The sequence below is a fragment of the Penicillium atrosanguineum genome (assembly GCF_028827265.1).
Source record: "Penicillium atrosanguineum strain IBT 20685 chromosome Unknown utg000005l_segment0_segment0, whole genome shotgun sequence".
In the NCBI taxonomy this organism is placed as follows: domain Eukaryota; kingdom Fungi; phylum Ascomycota; class Eurotiomycetes; order Eurotiales; family Aspergillaceae; genus Penicillium; species Penicillium atrosanguineum.
This window is the reverse complement of record NW_026623137.1, coordinates 734,880-754,399: the sequence shown is the minus strand read 5'-3', so window position 1 is coordinate 754,399 and position 19,520 is coordinate 734,880. Positions and strand designations below refer to the sequence as shown.

The 19,520-nt window shown below is 51.8% G+C and overlaps 8 protein-coding genes across 8 annotated transcripts; 4 read left to right on the top strand and 4 right to left on the bottom strand.

Moving 5' to 3' along the window:
* Positions 1–379: 379 nt before the first annotated feature.
* Positions 380–1,645, top strand: N7443_006524 (putative endo-1,3(4)-beta-glucanase; the record flags this gene model as incomplete). Its single annotated transcript, XM_056886580.1, has 1 exon — positions 380–1,645. The coding sequence occupies one exon, from the start codon at positions 380–382 to the stop codon at positions 1,643–1,645; it is 1,266 nt and encodes a 421-aa protein (XP_056740229.1).
* A 505-nt stretch (positions 1,646–2,150) lies between these two features.
* Positions 2,151–7,257, bottom strand: N7443_006523 (WD40 repeat domain-containing protein; the record flags this gene model as incomplete). Its single annotated transcript, XM_056886579.1, has 5 exons — positions 2,151–5,413; positions 5,471–6,249; positions 6,314–6,622; positions 6,681–6,804; positions 6,858–7,257. 5 exons carry the CDS (start codon positions 7,255–7,257, stop codon positions 2,151–2,153), a joined length of 4,875 nt encoding a protein of 1,624 aa, XP_056740228.1.
* A 2,124-nt stretch (positions 7,258–9,381) lies between these two features.
* Positions 9,382–10,573, top strand: N7443_006522 (FAD-dependent oxidoreductase; the record flags this gene model as incomplete). Its single annotated transcript, XM_056886578.1, has 3 exons — positions 9,382–9,413; positions 9,494–10,080; positions 10,143–10,573. The coding sequence occupies 3 exons, from the start codon at positions 9,382–9,384 to the stop codon at positions 10,571–10,573; spliced, it is 1,050 nt and encodes a 349-aa protein (XP_056740227.1).
* A 774-nt stretch (positions 10,574–11,347) lies between these two features.
* N7443_006521 (translation machinery-associated protein TMA46) lies at positions 11,348–12,650 on the bottom strand (the record flags this gene model as incomplete). Its single annotated transcript, XM_056886577.1, has 4 exons — positions 11,348–11,819; positions 11,887–12,428; positions 12,509–12,526; positions 12,594–12,650. 4 exons carry the CDS (start codon positions 12,648–12,650, stop codon positions 11,348–11,350), a joined length of 1,089 nt encoding a protein of 362 aa, XP_056740226.1.
* Positions 12,651–13,487: 837 nt separating this feature from the next.
* wos2 (Hsp90 cochaperone SBA1) lies at positions 13,488–14,445 on the bottom strand (the record flags this gene model as incomplete). The annotated part of the gene is made up of 4 exons (XM_056886576.1): positions 13,488–13,550; positions 13,604–13,864; positions 13,919–14,244; positions 14,421–14,445. 4 exons carry the CDS (start codon positions 14,443–14,445, stop codon positions 13,488–13,490), a joined length of 675 nt encoding a protein of 224 aa, XP_056740225.1.
* Positions 14,446–14,972: 527 nt separating this feature from the next.
* N7443_006519 (ESCRT-III subunit protein VPS24) lies at positions 14,973–15,731 on the top strand (the record flags this gene model as incomplete). The annotated part of the gene is made up of 2 exons (XM_056886575.1): positions 14,973–15,020; positions 15,087–15,731. The coding sequence occupies 2 exons, from the start codon at positions 14,973–14,975 to the stop codon at positions 15,729–15,731; spliced, it is 693 nt and encodes a 230-aa protein (XP_056740224.1).
* A 749-nt stretch (positions 15,732–16,480) lies between these two features.
* On the top strand, positions 16,481–18,416 carry N7443_006518 (putative RNA annealing protein Yra1; the record flags this gene model as incomplete). Its single annotated transcript, XM_056886574.1, has 5 exons — positions 16,481–16,687; positions 16,743–16,772; positions 17,761–17,925; positions 17,977–18,360; positions 18,414–18,416. The coding sequence occupies 5 exons, from the start codon at positions 16,481–16,483 to the stop codon at positions 18,414–18,416; spliced, it is 789 nt and encodes a 262-aa protein (XP_056740223.1).
* Positions 18,417–18,811: 395 nt separating this feature from the next.
* On the bottom strand, positions 18,812–19,518 carry N7443_006517 (EF-hand superfamily Ca2+-modulated protein; the record flags this gene model as incomplete). The annotated part of the gene is made up of 3 exons (XM_056886573.1): positions 18,812–19,178; positions 19,241–19,452; positions 19,516–19,518. The coding sequence occupies 3 exons, from the start codon at positions 19,516–19,518 to the stop codon at positions 18,812–18,814; spliced, it is 582 nt and encodes a 193-aa protein (XP_056740222.1).
* Positions 19,519–19,520: the final 2 nt, after the last annotated feature.

Here is a 19,520-nt window from a genome sequence, read left to right as displayed (position 1 = left end):
AATAAATTGAATCATTTGCAAACACGCGTCAATACGAAACTTAGATAAAACGTTGGATAGTTCTAAAATGTTGTAGATGATACTGATCCAGTAGGCCCACAGTCCGGAACTAAGGTACTTGGGGCTTTTGGTACATATTTTTCTTACGCACCTGTTGATTGTGCCTCTGTTTCTCGGCCTTGCTTAAATGTTGTAATGGTCAGTATCCTGTTCTCAATTCTATGTTTTCTCAGCTTCTGCCTCAGGTGTCAAATATTTGCGGCGGGAGAAATATGCTGACTCATCCCATAACGTCACTAGAGGCTGAAGCTCAGCTTCCTCATTTCAAACAACGCAACAGAGCTCACTGCCCCGACAACTTCAACCTGCGAGCGTCACCATGGTCCTAGAAGGCGCCCCGCCCGAGGCAGCCTTACCACCGAACAACAATGCCGTACCCAGTTCACCCGGCGGATACCTCACCCCAAACCCGGCCTTCGCCAGGTACTTTCCGTTGCAAGTCAAACCGGAACTGGCGGTGAAGCCGGACTTGTTCACTCTGTATTTTGGATTTTTCGGCGTAAACAACTGGAGACGCAATATCGCAAGCCATCTCACCGACCGCATCGAGACCCAATGGATCGTGACAAATCGCTACCCCACACAAAACGAAATGGACGTTTACACCACAGCCACCTCGCGTGGCCTGTATTATAAAACCATCGGCCTATCGGCCTCTGCCTTCCTCGCGACTGGGTGGGAATTTCGCAGATTGACCAAGTCACCTGCATGGCCTGGACTCGCGCCGACGCCTTCGGAGTTTTGGAGACTCCTAAAGATAACCACTCAGGTCAATGGCAGCGTCTTCCTCCAAAACGCCGGAAGATCTGCTTTTAGAATTCTCTTCTTCACCACCACTGGCTGGATGGTTACAGCTTTCATGGGAGCATATTCTGATGCTCAGACTGTGCTCATGGACCCAAGCATGGACGACTTTAAGCAGGACATAAAACACATCTCCCAAGAGGAAATTAGAAAGCGCAGGTTGTTCGCGGCTGTTGATGGGGCCCGCAGACGCAAAGCAGGCGAGGTGGATATCACTGGACAGATTGTCGAGCGCTTGAGCGGTCGCGGTGGTTATGACCAGGGTCAGAGCAACTACGATGACTCTGCTTCTCCCACCGCACTGTATGAGAGCGACAAATCCGACAACACGTCTCAGTATGACCAGGAAAATTATTCGACTGGTCAATCGCAGCCGCAGGTTTACGGCACATCCCGAGGAATGGCCAACGAGCCCACTTCCCAATCAGACTTAGGAAACGACTTCTTCTTTGGTGGTAGTGGTGACGATGCTAGTCCCACTGCCCCGGAGTACCGCAACACCAACCCCGACGGCTCCTCTACTGGCAGTGTATGGGACCGTATCCGACGGCAGAATGTCGGACCCTCTCAGCAGCCTCCTGCCCGTCCTCGCATGCAACAATGGGGCCAGCCACAGAATGCCTCTGGGTCAGAATATGCTCCTTCCAACAATCAGGATCGATACAACATGGAGAAGAGACGCGACAAGGAGCAAGCACACGCTGAATTCAATCAGATCGTGGAAAATGAGAAGAACGCGTACAGTGACACATCTGCTCAGAATCGGGGATGGGGCTCATGAACTTTCATTCATCTCATCTCTTATGTATACTACCATCGATTTCCTAGCGTTGATACACCTTGACAAATGAACTGAACTTCTCAGTGAACTCATGACACTGATATTAGCCTTCGCAGGCAGTAGCTTTAGATACAGTAGCCCTAACAACGAAATAAAGCAAACGCTCGAACAAGGTCTTGTCGATCTGCAATTCTGATAGCGGGGTGATTCCAACGAGACTCAATATGGTATACGAAAACGAAAGAAAGAAAGAAAGAAATGTCTGACGGATGGGGTTTGTGTAGGAGCAGGAGAAATTCCAAAAAAAGTGACATATGCAATGTGTACAGAACAAAAGAGAGTGAGGGTATAGGAATAGATGGAGTCGATCAGCGGAGGGGCATTCAAAGAGCAAAATTCAGCAAAACATTCTGCGCTAAACATCAAAACATGGCAAGTATTCATCAAAAGCATGCAAAAAGCAAACATGGGATCAGTTTAACATGACAGAAACTCCAGTATAAGTTCAAAGGAAACTCGTCAAATCACCCTTCACATAAGCAGGGCCTTGACTCGACGAAAAATGCCCATGCGAATGAACACTCTCATACGGCATCTCGGTATCGTGATGACTCGTCCAAGGCTCCACGCTGCGGCTATTACTTCGCATACGAGTCAAGCTGCGCAATTTATTTGTGAAGCTCTCGTTCGAGCTTCGATTCCGCCGATGGTCGAAAGACATCCGTCGTCCAACAGCTTGACGAGTCTCAGTGCTGGTCAGAGCTGGAGCGGCTGTCATTGCGCGGGGCAGGAGATGTCCCATTTCGTGATTATCGATGGCGATATCGATTGTAGCCGAAGACTCGCGAGGTGAGACTGCTTCGTGGAAGGGTGCTGGGGGTGGTGGTGGGGGCGTGTTCTTCAGGTGTTGGAGTTCGGGGAGGATTGGGGGTGGAGGAGGAGGCGGTGGGATTAGGTCAATTTGTGGCGCGGAGGGTCTATACTGCATTGCGTTTTCGATTGTTTCTTCGATGCTCACGGTAACATGGGGTGATGTGCCTGAGGATGTGCGTCTGTGACCCATGCGGCTGCGACTGTTTGAGCGGCTTCGAGGGAGATTAGGGTTGAAGCGTGGGTGCATTGGGACGTCGGAGGGTATGGTGCCGCCTCGGTGGTGTTGATCTTGAGGTACTGGGACGGACATTGAGCGGCCGATTCGTTCGGCTTCGCCTTGGTACCTCGCGTCTGTTAAGAGGAGACTTCCGAAGTTGTCTGTTGGGAGAGCTGGAACGGATGGAGGGCGAGCTTCTTCGTATCCGCCGCCGTACTTGGGATGACGCATTGCTCGAGGAGTTGCAGGAAGTCCGACTGGCATGCCTGAGCGAGACGAGCTGGAATCCGAACTGCTTTGATACTCTGGCGAGTTCTTGCTTGGAGGAATCTTGTTTCGAGATGGGACTCGAGGGAAGTATGAATTGCCATGGAATGGAGGTGGGCTTTCCACTGGTGTTCGAGCGGACTGCAACTCCCCGGGGAATGGAATATTAGGCGCGGAGGGATGGCGAGCAAGAGACAGTCGACGGGCCTCGAGCTCAGCAGCTGCCAGTTCTCGTCTCTTCCTCTCTGCCAGGCTGACAAAAGGCGTCGTTGGAGATACCAGATCCTGAGCCTCATCGTTGGAATCAGACTTGTGTTGGTTCATCGCATCGGCGAAAACATCAACTTGGCCAAATGTTTTGGCACTCAAAAGCTCCAGGCCTTGCGAATCAGCAGGAATCTGCGGTTTAGGTACCTGACGGATCTCAGGTTGACTATACGAAACCTTATGTCCGGACTTGGACTCTGTTGATGGGTCTCGTTTCGAGCTTGCTCCTCGACGACGACTAGCGCTTCTGTGACGTGAGCGTAGACGTTTCTGATTTCCAGTCACAATTCTCAATGGGTCGTCCGCATTCTCTTGCGGGGATGAATCCTGGGTTGGAAGAGACATTGGCAGCGGCGACGATGGGGATCGGACAGTAGAGCTCTGTCGGTCGACACTGCGGCCACGCGAAGAAGGATCATTCTTGTCTCCACCAAATTGGGCTGTTTTGTTTCGACTGGAAGAACGCTGGCGACTGCGTGATCCTCCCTTCCTCATTTTGCTGCTGCTTCTAGCGCGCGACTGTGTCTTTCTAGGCTCTTCTGTCTTGCCTGGTTCTCCGACATGGTATCGAGCCAGCTCTTCAGGAGACATGGGTATGGGAGATGAAGGTGATCGTTTCGCAGGTTGGATGTATCGTCGCTCGTTGCGACCACGGCTTTCTTGTGATGGATCACGAGGGTGGTGAGTGCGTGAGCTTTGGCTAGCTGTTTCATCTGTATTTCCCCTCTCACGGCCATGGCTGCGATGACCTCGATGCTTTTTTGAATGGTAGTTTGCCTCTTCCAGACTGCTAATGTACTGATCGATACTGCGTCCACTGACACTGGGACTTTTTGCCGAGCTGTAGCTGTTCAAAGTCGAAGTAGTACTCTTTGCACTAGGAACCGGAAGCAAGTCTGATTGATCGTGGCCGTCTGCAAGCAATTCTTCCGCGTGCACGAGCTCAATCTGAAGTCCGTCTGGTTTGCGATCGCGCGAGCCATTTCTGATATCGGAATACTCTCTGAGTGCTTCAATCAGCCCGGGCCCTGGAGACGGAAGACCTTTAATAGATGCAAATTTCTCGGCAGCCTGAACAGCAGTCTGGGGACTTGGCTTGAGAGACTCTCCCTCTGGAGCGTATCTTGTAGCAGACAGTAAAAGACCACCGTCACCACCTTGCTCATCTTGACTTGGTTCTTGGCCACTTGTCTCATCATTTTCAGAAGTTGATCCATAACCAGATTTTTGGTAGGATCCGGAACGTGAGAACGAGGGCGGGTGTACATCTACTGGGGTCTCTCCTATCGAGGGAAGACGACGGCGGTTCCAGGCCGGAGTACCGGATCTGGAAGTCATAGCTTGGCTGAGGCTCTGGATATTATTCAATTTCCAGGATCCCAAGCCGCCGGGAGACAAAGCAGAGTCAGCAACAGCAGATTCTGCAATGGGGGTAACACCCGGTGCATTCGTTGGTGTTCGGTCATCTGATTTGAGGCCCGGGAATCGGAAACGCTGGTTTGGTTGCGGATCAAACGATGTGATAAGCTTCAGTGCAGGAGTTTTCCCAGCCGGCCGTTGATTCGATGCTGACTTGGGTCGATTTGGAGGCAACATGAGATTTGAGCTGGATTGCATTGGATCGGGAGACGCAAGTGGTGACTTTCCTCGGATGATTTCTGCAAAGGAAGCAGCTTGCTGAGCAGCTGGTGAAGTCCATGGCTCGGTAGGCTCAGCACCAGTGCACATGAAACAGCGAATGGCAAGTTGCTGCTGAGAATGAGATACCACATACTCTCCCCATCGGCGGACAAGATATGATTGACGCTGCCAGTCCGATGGCATCAGAAGACATGTCATCAAAATGGCCTCCATGAAGTGGTTACGAGACACGTAGACCTCAATTGCATCGTTGCTGTCTCCAAGGCCGAGAAGGATCGACGCCGATGTGTGAACATCCCCCATCTCCAGCAACTTTTGTACAAAGGCTTGGCCAACCTTGTTCGCTTGAGCGTGGCCGCTCATTTGACTCAATGCTAATAACATCCAGTCCACGGTCGTCACTTGCCCGGAGCTTATCATGGCAGCCATCTGGTCTGAGTCTGTCTCGCCAAGCCATTGGGTTAGAAGAATGGCACTTTGGCTTCCAACTGCATGTCGGCTCACTATTTATGTTGTTAGCAAATTTAATGTCTGGGCGTAGGGTGAAACATAGAACATACACTCATCCCTGATCAAATCTTGAATATCTCCTTCCCATCCGAAAACCACACTCAACATTTGCTGCCGCAGATCTTCAGGTGTCAAATGAGTCTCATCAAGAGGCGGAGCCTGCTTGTAAGGCACATCGTTCAAGCGTGCGCGAGTAAAAGGGAAAAGATCAACAATATTCTTCTCGGCAGGACTCATGTGGACTTCATTGCGCAATCGAGATGCAGCACGGGAGCTTTTCACCGAGGACATCGACACCGAAGATGCGTACTGGAAAGATGCCGAGGGTTGCGGAGTATCTCGACCAGCCGAAGTTAACGAGAAGGTAGTGGCACTCTGGCCAGATCGACTAGGTGGTGAGAATGGTCGGTCAAGCTTGTATCTCCCAGAGGAAGCTTTCGAGCTAACAGATTCAGTTCGACTCCTTGAAGAAGCTGGGCTGATGAGGTCTGCTCGTTGTTGGCTCACGCTGTCCATGCCATTTGCATCGAATGGTGTTCGTCTTCCGTGTCCTTTTTCTCTGATGTTTGGAGGGTCTTGAAGGCGACGTGGGGACATTGTACGTGATCGACCATTCTCGGATGCTACAGGTCGGGAAGGGATTGGGACGTGTTGCACGTTGGCGACCATTGCCGGGTTATCGAGATCATACTGTTGTACTGTATTCTGGGGGCCAATGGTGAAGAGTGTTGCCGTAGGGCCATAATTGGCCATGCCTCGGACCCCATCAATCGTGGGAATCGGCTCGTAGGTTACATGCTTTGTTCGAACATCCCAGGACCAAGTTTCACTATATTGAAGAAAGTCGTTAATTCGGCCCCATGGTACAAGCCAGAGGATTGAGCCCGACTTACCCTTCCAGATATTGAATGATCCTTCCATTTTTTGACCAACACATCCACTTGGGATCCGCGGAATTCGAGTCTGATCTTTTCAGCACCCGAATGACCCGCGGTGATTCTTTGACAGGTGGTTTCGCCACACTCCAGACCCTTAAATCACCATTCGAAGATTGTGTTGCCAGCATGTCCGATTTCTGTTTCGATGAAGACGCATGCCAGGCAAGCGAGAGAATCGGCGAAGGTCCGCGAGAGGTTGTCAGTGTGTGGAGAATTGTAAATTGGGGAAGGAGATTCGCAATCAAGATAGACCCATTTTGGTACCTGGTACATAACATTAGCTTTACAGTTACTGTCATGCATTTTCGATGTATCTCAATACCCAATCGCATAAGTCCGACAATCTGTAGCTGGTGCAAGTGCTGTGATTGGATCGAATATCGTGCGCGCAGAGATGTGCTCAGAAGTAGGAGGCTCGAATAGAATCACTTCGCCTTTTCCATTTCCTGGGCCATAATCAGTAACCGACAATCGGGCAAGTGCACAAGCTATAGCATACCAAATGCAACACTGCCATTTCGCATCCACGATGCAACTCGCAAATGCTCGAATGAGGCAAATCTTGCAATCTCTGTACCGGTGAAAATATCCCACACGATAGCCGTTTGTCCCACATCGTAACTGACGACCAATCGGCCTGCACCACGCTCGCTCACATTGTCTACCGATATAAATTCGACATCTTCCTGGTGGCTATCGAAACGACGTTCCACAGCTAGCGTATCATGGTGAAGGCACAGGATAGTCGAGCTCTGCGCATATAGAAACAGCGAGGCCGTGGAGGCACAAGGCTCGAAGCGAGACTCCGGAGGCGGGGGCGCCATAGCTCTAACGGTCTTCAAGGGTCGCGATTCTAGTACCAAGCTTCTATTCCATGTCAACTCGGCCATTTTGTACATTTGCGAGACCAATGTGTGGGGAATATTGGAGTTATCTGCCGGAACGGCCTTGCGCGGCAACGATCACGGCCACCAGATCAGAGCAAAAGAACCGCAGAATTCCGGGAAAGAACTCCACGAGGGAGTCACAAAGAAGAAGAAAAATTTAAATCACTGACCTGACTAGCTCTGACCAGGGGGGTCTACTAATCGGTCACGACCCAGAATACCGCTCAAGGCAAAGGAAAGCAGAGTGACCAGGTAACGCCAGGCATTGGGATTGGGAGTGGGAATGCCGACTTAGTGCTTGGCAGGGAAGTTTCGAAGGAAGTGAGGCAGCTGCAGGTTGGTAGCGAAGATCCAGACCCTAATAAGGCACAGAGCGAGATGTAGGCGTTATGCGACCAGGCGAGAGCGGCGTAGCTAGGGTGCCGTACCGGGGGTTGTCTGTAGGTAATATCAAGATGCAAGAGCACAGGGATTAATTTTTGCGAGGATGACTCGCCACGTTCATCACACTTTGGAGCGTTTAGCGTGGTCGGAGGGGCTCGAGATCTGTGACAGGACGCGGGGTGGAGAGAAGTAAGGTACGGTGGCAGGGGCCCTCGGATGTATATATTATCTACGGTGTATAAGCCTGGAGCCTTGGGAGCGGTTACAAAAGGGACTTGGTAGGACAGAGAGCTTCTACGAAAAGGAGAGGGGGTAAGTCGATCAAAATCTCAGGATTCAAGCAATCGGGGTTGGCGCCGGGGTTTGGCAGGGCGCTTCATTTCACGACGGACCATACAGTCGCCGTACAGTAGTGGCAGTGGCCCGCTGGTGCAGTGGCCGAGCACCCACCGCCCCGTGTGGTAGAATCGCAGACGAGGAGAGCATCACATCATTAGCGGAGACGGTGAGATCGAGCCCATTTGGTGGCTGGGGTGCGTGGCTCTTGTGCTGCAGATGTGAACCAACGAGGATGAAGAAAGCACGAGTTCCGAAGTTAGTCGATGCAGGTAGCTCCCGAATCACAGCATCAATCAACCCTGGGCCCAAGTGGGTCTAAATCTAGTTGTGACCTACAAGATATTCTATAGTTCCCAGTAAGAAGCTATAGTAATACTTGCAGTATGAGAGAGGTCTCACACCTCTCCAAACCCCAGACTGACCTAAGGTGTCCGAGTGAACTATCCGATGGACAACAGTTAGGGACGAAAACGGGAAACAGAGAGTGTTCTGAGACAGATGTGATGGGGATCCGTGCAGAGAGTTGACAAGCTGCACCTTTCGTCACCTTCTCCGCCAATCACATCCCGTCGCTGCTGATCCCTCGGCGCCTACAACTTCACCCCTCAACCAATGCCTGCATGGATTTGCCTTATTTGCAAAAACAGGGCTAGGCAAGCGTCACTCCTGAGAGACCTTCACCAGCCTATGAACTACCCGTCACTGCGGAGAATAATCTGAAATATCGGTTCCTCCCGGTAACTCGGGAGTTTCATCTTCGTTTCTGATGCTGGACGTCGATCTCACGAATGCCTTCTTTTGAGTCTACTATACATGCTAGAGTCCGATCTGCCCCTGCCTCCCATGAGCACGTCGTATGTGATGTGACGATGTGCTCGAAAACCGGGCTGTTGCTTTCATGCACTCCAGGCACATCTATCGGGCGTTCTTACGGGAGCTTGGGCCCCTGTGACTGCAGATGAAGATACAGCATCGGAGCCACGGAGTACTTTGCAATCGAGCTTGACTTAGGTCGGGTTCTCGCCGTTGCACGAACCTGTGATCGGTCCAATTGGGGCCGGGATTCCATTAGTGACGATGTATAGTCCGATAAGATGCCGGTGTCGGGGGAGAGATCATGGGAGTGACCCAAAATATCTTGGACGCTCGCCACAATCGACCAAAGAAAATGCGATCTTTAAACATAGCTTATATGCTAAGCCTCGTATTCCAGAACTTCTCCAGTCACGCTACCTAACGCACCGTTTGGAAGATTCGTCCCACCATGACCACATCTGCCCGCTATCATCTGATCACGTAGGCGGGGCTTATCTTCCCCGGACTCGGCCTTGACTCATGCAACCCTGGACCCTCCCACGCTTTCCTCCGACCATAGATCGTAGAATCGCACTCTTAAGCCGGCCACCCCCGAATATGGCCGAGTTCGAGACTATTGTGGTTGTAGGGTAAGTTAAGTCGCAGCCTTGAATATTGGAGACCTGCGGGAATACCCACCACAACGTCAAACTCAGCTGACCCATATCAGTGCAGGTGTCGTCGGACTATCAACCGTACTATGCATCCAACAATATCTCAAGCCCTCGCAATCGGTGCTTCTAGTAGCGAGGGATTTTCCGTCTGACACGTCTGTCAACTATGCATCGCCATGGGCCGGGGCTCATTATCGTCCCGTGCCCGGCTCCTCCCCACAAGCGCTCCGTGAGGCAAAGCAGGCGCAGCGTACTTATGAGTTCTTTAAAATATTAGCCGTCAATGAGCCAGCTGCTGGTATCATCTTCCTCAAGGGCGTGGAGCATCTCGAGGCTCCGCCGCCAGAGTACTTGGACTCCCAGAGTGCGCACAATGTCTATTCCCACCTGGATGAGTTCCGATACTTGTCGGATGATGAAGTACCCGCAGGAGTAAAATGGGGTGTGGAGTATGGCACATATGTGGTGAACTCGCCTGTATACTGTGCGCACATGCTGCGTAAGTTCATCTTGAAAGGTGGCACCACGAAACGATATACCCTCGCACATTTGAAAGAGGCCTTCTCTCTCGATACAAACGTCAAGACAGTTATCAACTGCTCGGGTCTCGGCTTCGACGATCCGAAGTCCTTCATCATCAGAGGTATGTCTACCATCACATTGATCATATAAAGTCCTAACATCGGAATGAACTAACTGGTCCAGGCCAAACTTGCCTCGTCCGAAATCCCGTCTCAGCGACAATCACCCGCCAAAACACGGACGGTTCCTGGTCCTTTTGCATTCCGCGCCCGCTAGACGGAGGGACCATCATTGGCGGCACTAAGCAACCACACAACTGGGACCCTAACGCGTCTCCAGAAACCAGAGCCCAGCTTCTTGCAAAGGCATCCAAATGGTTTCCCTTCGCCTCCGAGAGTGGGGGTCAATTCGATGTCATTCACGACATCGTGGGCCGACGACCCGCCCGCGAAGGCGGCATGCGTATTGAAGTCGAGAAGCTGGAGAACGAGAAGCAGATAGTTCATGCCTATGGAGCTGGTGGGCGGGGCTTTGAGCTCTCGCATGGCGTTGCAGAGGACACAGTTGCGTTAATGCTGGAGAATGGACTGCTAAAGGAGAAAGCCGTGTTGTAACTGAATTCATAGCGGGTGTACATATTCATCACATTATGAACTTGTATGTATAATTCTTGTGCTTATATCTTGCCCCGGTCACCTCCGTGGCTTGGAAAAACATCAACTATTCTACGTGCTCCCCTACTCCATTTAGATGAAATGAAGTCGTGCATTCGTTCACTTTCCTAATTGCTTGCTCCCAAGGACAAAATTTACCATGAGGGGGGTGGTACGTGCACAGTCTTTTTCCCATACAAAAGCGGCTGTTTTTTCAAATTCGGTGGACTATGTGGAATTCAACGATCCCGTACAAAGGCACTCAAGGTTCCTCGAGTGTTCTACGTGCCCATGTACCCGGGCGAAGACATTCCAGGTCATTTGGGTCTGTTTGAAATACCAGTGGGAATCGTTGCTATTATAGCTGTGCAAATACTGGAAATGAACGGACTTTTTGCTACCCAAGCCATAACAATATATCGGTCGTTGATTCTTCCGTCACATGGAGACAAAGAGTCTAATCCCTCTGTCCCTCGTTACCAGCTTGCTGCCACCCCCCTCTCTTGCAACAGGTATGTGTAATCTTGCATAGAGGATGAATAGGCAACAAGTTGCCCGGGCCTCTAGCGACGAGGTCATACAATGCGTGCCAAATGCAGATTGTACAGATCGCTCGTTACCGGAATGCAATCCCATGGACTCGAAGAACCGAGCCGGAAAGGTCTGGTTCCAAGATTCCAAATGGGAAAGATCCTAGAGACCCACGAATCTATTCTCGTGAGAGAGCACGAGAGCTCAGCCAGCGGCTTCCTGCGCGATCGCCGCATCATCTGCCGGAGGCACCTCAACTGGGATCTCGACTGAAGGGGGGATCTCGATTCCGTTTCCTTGAAGCTTGACCAATCGATCCTTCTCTTTCTCGTCGCGGATTCGCTCGGTCTCTTTCCGCAATGTCTCCAGGTTCCAGGCATCTTCGTCTTCTTCATCCGACTCCTCGTCGCTGCTCTCGTTGTCCTTCCAGTCGCCGCTCTCGAACATGGACCGACCAGTCGCTTCCTTGGCAGTCTGTGCCTCCAATTCGGCAGCCTTCTTGTCCAGACGGCCCTTCTTCCATTCGGCGAATGTCTCGGGGGTCACGGGTGTCAATTTGCCAGTCAGCTTGTGTCGCTCCGACTCCAGCCAGTCTTCCAGAGTCAGTGTGTGGAGTGGCGACTTGTCCATCAGAGCCTTCTCGGCCGCCTTCTGATCCTTGGTCTTAAGGACGAATCTGTTAAAGAGGTCAATATATAATGGTCGGTAAAAAAAAAATAAAGAGAAGAAGAGATCCAACGCACCCTGGCGGCAAGCTGTGCTTATACATGCACTTATCACCTCCATTCGGGCAAGTCCAGAACCAGCCATACTTCTGGTTCTCCACAGCCTCGATAAAGTACTTGCAGACCTTGTCGGTAGTCGTACGAGGGTTACCGTGCTTGCTCATCACGACACTGCGCAACTTCTCCTCGTCCCATTGATCCATAGTATCCTCCTTCTTCTGCTCCTCCTTGTCCTCACGCGAGTCGGTGTAAAGATCCTTCTTGGCCGCCTTGCGCTCGATGTTCATGTCGTGACTGAACTTGCACTTCTTGCCCTTTTCACAGCCACCCTTCTTGTGGAAGATACACAGAACGGTCTTGGGGTCCACCCCGAAAGGCACCCTCTGCACCTGGACAGGCTTGAACAGATCAGCATTTTCACGCTTGGCCTTCTCGGCGGCGGCCTTTTCGGCCTCGCGCTGTGCCTTCTCGGCCTCCTTCTTCTTGGCGTCCAGTGGCTTGTTGGATGCGGCCATCGCATTCAACTGCTGGATCTGCTTTTTGGCAGCTCCTCCTTTTTTCTGTTGGGTGAGGTCAGTTATCGATGTTCTTGGTGCGAGGGTCGCGTGCTGCGCGAGGGCGTGCGGATTTTTTGACGTACGTTTTTCATACCAAAGGTCTGGTTGAAGAGAGAATATTAGTTGCTGGTCTGATAAATTGGAAGATTCTGTATCTGGAATGCGCACCCTGTCATCGACCGTCTTGGCCTTCTTCTTCGGCTGGTCAGCCTTCTTGGGAGCCATGGTGACGGTTTGGGCACACGCCGAGCTGAGTGGGAAAGAAGAGAAAGATGCGCCCGTTCGCCGAGACGCTGGTGAAGCAGAAAGAAACGCTGATGCAGAAGCGAGAGAGATCCCGTGGTTGGGAGGGTGTATAAGGTCGAAGAGGTTTTTGAGAATGACGGTCGAAAGCCTCCACAAATTCGAGGGGTGAAGTGTGGCGGGCTCAATCTTTGACTGGCCAATGATCGGGCGTGCCCTTCAAGTATATTTCACGGTCTTTTCAACACGCCCCGAATGAGAATAGGACGATGAGAAAAGTTAAGATAGATAGCCAGAAATAAAATTGAGAGACTAGTATCATCCCAGGAAACGTGCGTGCTCCATAGAAGGCAACTTGTGCCTAATTTGCAGTGCTCGGCTGGGAGTCGGCCCTTTGCGTCATCGCTGAAGTCTCCCGCACACAGCGTGGATTCGACAAAGCCCTGTCGCTATGACATGATCTACGCCTATGAAGACGTCCATCATGAACGGATGTCATAGGACAATAAACAGAAAGGGAAGTGTTCACATGCTTCTACTATACATGTCGACGTACGAGTCAAATTTTTCAGGCAATTTAGGTCCATTACCACTGCGTTCCATTGGGGATGCTTCTCTGAGATCATCATCCACCCAGGTATAAGGCAAATTCTAAGTGCAACAGTGGTCATCTTGGGTCTTATCGCATTGCTCTACAAAAAAATTGCGGAATTTTCCAAGCAATCCAAAATCTCCGGAGCACCGTAAAACCTTAAAACTCTTATTTTTCGTTTCTGGTCATCATAGAATCCGTAGAATAGGGAGATCAGAAGTTTTTATCTAAGAAACCTCCTGGATCTTGCTGGACTTAGCGTCGGTCTCCTCGAGCTCGGGCAGGTCCTCCTGTATGCGGTGATTAGCTTGCGCATCGAATGTCATCCCCGACCATCACTTACGTCGTCTTCACCCTCACCCTGAGCACCGCCAGCAGCACCAGCAAGGGCACTCAGGTCAGGCATACCTCCGGCACCGCCCATAGCACCGGCAAGAGCGCTCATGTCAGGCATACCGCCGGCACCACCCATGCCGCCGAGCTTGGAGAAATCAATGTTGCTCAAGCCACCACCAGCACCACCCTGCTCTTGGCCGTCAAAGCCACCGAAGTTGTTGGCGTAGTCATCCTCGCCAGCCTCATCCTGCTCGTCCTCATCGACCCACTAGATGCAGTCAGCGTAAAATCCCAACCTGGTTAACGCCAATGATAATCATACCTTGTCGAAGTCGGTCTTCAGGAAATGGAGCTTCTTAGCCTCCTTGAGGAGACGGGGCCAGAACTCGGCCTTGAGCTCCTTCTTGCGCAGAACGAGTTCGCAGTAGCGGTCGGTGTGGTTCACCTTGCTGTTCTCCGGGTCGATCTCGGCGTAGAGGGGCAGCGAGACACTGTATGTGACACCCTTGACAGACTTTCCAGTGAAGGAGACCTCGGTGGGGGTAATCTTAAGATCGGAATCGGCCTGGGGGACGTCGGAAACCTTGATGTTCACATAGAGGTAGTTGCGCTCGGGCTCATCGGCCGAAGAGCGCTGAGCCCAGGTGACTGAAAAAACCGAACAATCCCAGGTCAGCTTGTCATCTCTTAATTGCAGGGAAATGAATTGAGAGCCTCCCAACACCGGAGGCAAAGAATGCGATAACGTGATAGCAGCTATCCGCAAAATGTGCAGGTCCGAGTGTTTTGGTGCAGAGCGGGGAAGTCGAGCTATCACAACTTACCTTCCGGGGTGTAGGTCTGGGACATTTTTATCAAATAGTAGGGAGATGTCGATGCAGGATGGAGAGAGAGATGGGAGAGAAGAAGAAGTCTTCAAGAAAAGATGAAGATGGTGTGTGTGGCAGGAGGGAGAAGCTCACAATGAAGCGCATGTACCGCATTCAAGTGCGTTGCTAGAATGTACTGGAACCACGGGTTTGTCTTGTTTGTCTCTTTTATGCCTGGTTGCCTGATGCAGGCCATTTGGGGGCGTCATTTGATGACTCAGCAGGCTCCCCTCCGAATCGCCGCAGGCATCGCAACACTGATAAGATGCTAGGGAAGTGTCCGAGACTCTTGTGAACGGCCCTGCTTCGCTCCTGGAGCTAGTTTGTCTGAAATCGACAACTTTTTGATCGTCATTCGCGCAGACGATGCCCCTAGGCATTCCTGTTCAAACCCCACGCAGGTCATAACGGCAACTGTACGACTTACGGTTTAGAAGCACCACCCTGCTGCCTCGCAGCAATCACCTATCTCTCACATTTTGTACGTTTCCGAGGACTTCTTGAGTCATGGAGACCCTCAAGGCCGTCTTCTTTGGGCCTGACCCTGCAGCCCAGGTAAGTGGACCGCCATCGCTAGGGACCCTTTAATGACATGTTCATTCCACTGACTTATACGGCCAGATGAGGAAGTGCAATGCCCTCATCCGTGCAAACACCAGACAACTCGATCGCGACCTCGCCCACCTTAAAGCCCTCGACAGTAAGACCCGCGGACACATCATTTCTGCGTCCAAGCGAGCCCAGCGCAATCCATCCCAGGCCAAGCAAGCGATAAGTGAGACCAAAACATTTGCACGAGAGCTGGTGCGGATTCGGAAACAATCCTCCCGGCTTACGACTAGCCGAGCCCAATTGCAGAGCGTGGGAATGCAAGTCAATGAAGCGTTCTCGGTTCGCAAAATTCAAGGCAGCCTTCAGAAGTCTACTGGAATCATGAAAGACGTGAATACATTGGTACGACTACCTGAGCTGACATCGACCATGCACCAGCTCTCGACCGAATTGGTGAGGGCAGGCATCATTGAGGAGATCGTTGACGATGCTATGCCTAACGACGAGCTGTATGAAGGAGAGGACGATGAGGCAGAGGAGGAGGTGGACAAGATTCTGCAGGAGATCTTGTCGGGCAAGCTTTCTCAGCCCGCGGTCGTCAAGCCTGCCCCAGAGGCTGTCGAGGCAACACCGGTCGAAAGCGAGCCCGAATTCGATGACCAAGAAGCAACCCTGGAACAGATGCGGGGTCGTCTGGAAGCACTCAAGAGCTAATATCCTTTTTCTTCTACGATCTTTAAGCGATTCATGTTATGCACTACCCGAGTTTTCTGTTCATGCGGCCCTTTTGTTCTCATTTTGGAAGGAGTTGTGCGGCTCGTCTTTCAGTGATTTTTTTTTGTCCACAGGCTGGACCTACATAGAATGGATTCAACTATTCGACCCTGTTAACACACCTTTGCTTTTTCTTTCACCTGGGTGACATGTACAGAGGCAGATCGGGAGATAAAAACAGGCTCTGCCGCCTGCGGCTCTTCTGTCATGACCTGGCTTTCACAAGTCCCACTTGGCCTTAGGTTCATGCGCAAATTTTCTGTCCATAGTCGAATTATAATGATGCCTATTGACGCCCTATCCCATGCTCATCAGAGCAGGCAGACAGATACAAAGCCAATAAAGGAACAATACTTAGGTACCTGTCACATCGAGCGTGCAAACAAAGCAAACATGCGCCCGACCGAATCGGGACTAGTAGGGCTGACCCGCTGCGCCTCTCCCTTTTCCCTCCTCTTCCATCAGTCATTCCTCCCCCCCCCATCCCATCTTCCACTCTCTCCGGCTTTCAATCCTACTTACTGAAAAGCCTTCATCAACCTTTTTGAGAATCTTCTCATCCTTTCAATTAGACTTCCTGAACGCCGTCGCTATTAAGTGACTGCCCAGCCGTCGACGCGTTCGTATCGCGACTTCTCTCTGATCGCAAGCTGCCAGCTTTGCCAACCCGTCATCAACAAGTCTTCAGAATGTCTGCCAACCTGGACAAGTCTCTCGACGACCTCGTCGGCAGCCGCCGTCAGGCTCGCCGCCGCAGCAACAACCGTCGCGCCCCCGCCAAGCCCTCCGTTGGAGGCGTGAAGAAGTCTAAGCCTACCAAGGCTGCCCCCAAGGCTGCTCACCCAGCCCCGAAGGCTGCCGCGACTGCTTCCAGCAAGATCATCGTGAGCGGACTGGTATGTTTGATATTCTTCACTCCGCCTGCAATGACTCATTCACTAACTTCATCAGCCTGCCGATGTGTCTGAGGCCAATATCAAGGTATGTTGATCGAGAGGCCTCCTGGCTTTGATCGCCATCTTTGTTTTCGAACCCTTCGAGATGTAAACGACTGCGACGCGCGCGCCGCATTCCCCACTCCTTGTGGTTATCGCTCGATATCTAGCACAGACAGCACGCTCTTTCCGTATGCTTCTGCATATTTCTCTGGCTGGCTGGCATATTGCGAAGCAGGAAATTGAGCTATGTCGCAGTACTGAGAAAGGATGGCTTTTGCTCGCGACGAAGCCCACCCGAGGCAATCCGCCCGCATTGTCATTCTGAGTACTGTGCTAAGGATCGGAGATGAAAGATTCCCATCCTGACATCGTTTCGAGAATGAGCTCTTTCATTGAGCTTTAGAGGGCATCAGCGAGCGCACTAGAGCACCATCACACATTGTTGGAACGACACACTACTTTATACACTTGCGGCGAAGTTGGTTTTCAAGCATCTCGCCCACTCTTCTCACTGCTCCATGGGGTGAATCCTGTCACAGTGAATTCGAGGGCAACTATACAGTGGGCAACCTATACAAAGTTTTATCGTGCTACAAGATTTGTCACCTCGAGAGCGCACATGAGGACACAAGACGGGCCTCCTGGCTTTCTGCAATGCAAGTGGCACGCCTATGCATTGGCGAAAGCTTCTCGGGAGTGTGAATCCGTTGTTCGAGGACTTGTCGCACTCAGTTGATGGATTCGTGGATGGAAGGACTGTATGAATATTAGCATTGATCTTTGTCGGAAAAGTTTCGAGGGATTTTCTGGGGATTGCAAGTGTGTGGAGTATTCTTCGCATGGGAATATGGGATTCATGAATATAGGCTCAATCGGTCTACCGATCGCCGCTGTGTGCTCACTGATGCTCTTTCGCCGCCGGATCCACTCTCGCCATCATTGCGCTGTCGCCGTCGTTTTCCTTCGCTACTCGACTACCATTGTTTCAACTCAAACTTTCAGGCGAGAATACTGATCGTCTTCCGCTTTAGGAATACTTCGTCAAGTCTGCAGGCCCCGTCAAGAAGGTGATGCTCACCTACAACCAGAACGGCACGAGCCGTGGTATCGCCTCAATCATCTTCGCCAAGGCCGACACGGCTGCCAAGGCCGCCAAGGAGCTTAATGGGCTCTTGGTTGATGGCCGTCCCATGAAGGTCAGTCGCCTTTCCATACAAGTCTGCGCTTTTTCTGACAAACCCACAAAGATCGAGGTCGTTTACGATGCCTCCCACGCCCCTTCCATTCCCACGCCCAAGCCTCTTACCGAGCGTATTGCTCAGAAGTCTCAACCGAAGCCCGCCACTGCTGCTAAGGCCGCTAAGGGCAAGGGTAAGATTAACGCCAACGCCAACGCCAACGACAAGAATGCCGCTGGTCGCAACGCCAACGGCCGCCCCCGTAAGGGCCGCAACCCCGGCCGTGGCAAGCCCAAGTCTGTTGAGGAGCTCGATGCTGAGATGATCGACTACTTCTCCAACGAGAACGCCCCCGCCCAAGCCCAGGCCCAAGCCCAGGCCCCTGCCCCTGTCAACAGCGCTGTTCCTCAGGCCGCTAACAGTGGCGAGGACCTCGGAATGGCCGAAATTTCTGTACGTTCCCCACAACTTGTCGAGTCCCAAGTTCTTTGCTAACATATTATCAGTGATTACTTTATCACTGTCATTGTTTAGCGTCCTCCGGTTGCTGCCGATGTGACATGCAGATGCAGGTTTTCTTTGGAGGATTTTGATAGTTGATGCGCGGGCCATGTCTTCTGTTCTTCCTCCCCTCTTTCTTTTTTGCTCTTTTTCACGAGTGGTTTTACGGTTTTTTCGGTGCCGGTCTTAATTCTTTCTACTTGCAATGGGATGCAAGGATGTATCTACCAATCCAACAAGGTCTAAATGTGCCAAATTTTTCGCGTAAAACCGCTTAGAGTTTTTTCCACGAAGCATTCAACATAGAAACAAACAGCTTGTATTCTCAGCGCTATGCAAGTTAACGTCAATCCCAAACGCCATCCATATGTCCAGCGGAAGAACACCCCAAAATATACAACCCCTAGAAAACACCCGCCCGTGTCATTACATCATGAAACTGCTCCAAGGTGACACCCGCACTAAGTCCTGCACCCCCATTCGCCTCAAGAATCATATCCTTAAGCAACTCATCACCCACGGAATCCTCCTTCAACTCGCGCGCAATGCGCCGCAAATGACTCAGCGAGATCGGCCCGTTTCCTCCTGGCGTGAAGAGCTGGTACGCATCGTCTACCTCCGCGACCATGGCGTCGTCGTCGCGACAGCGTAGTTTCGCCGCGCATACAGAGACGAAGGGGCTGTAGGGGACATGGCCGGTTAGGGTTGGGTCGACGGCTGAGAGAATGTTTGCTAGTTCGGTTGAGTCGGTGGGCGGGAGGCCGAGCGCTCTAATGGACATGGTGTTAGTTTGGTGTTTCATGGGAATATAGGTGTATGCAGGCGGACGTACACCAGGGCTTTGCGCACGTCTTCACGGGGAATGACGCCTTCTTTCTCGCCGGGGAAGTCTTCGTGCGCATTGGCGAAGAGGTGGAAAACTTCTTTGATCTCGTTCTCTTGGTCCCCTGTTATGTCGTTCTCCTTGGCAAGCTTGGATTGGCGCGCGCGTTTGGGGCCTGCATTTGCGGAGGAGCTGGCGGGAGCTCCGCGCCTCTTGGGAGGCTGTGTGTGCGCTATGGTTAGCGGGTGGGGCGTCGCAACGAGTAGATGTTGAGGGCAGCTTACCATTT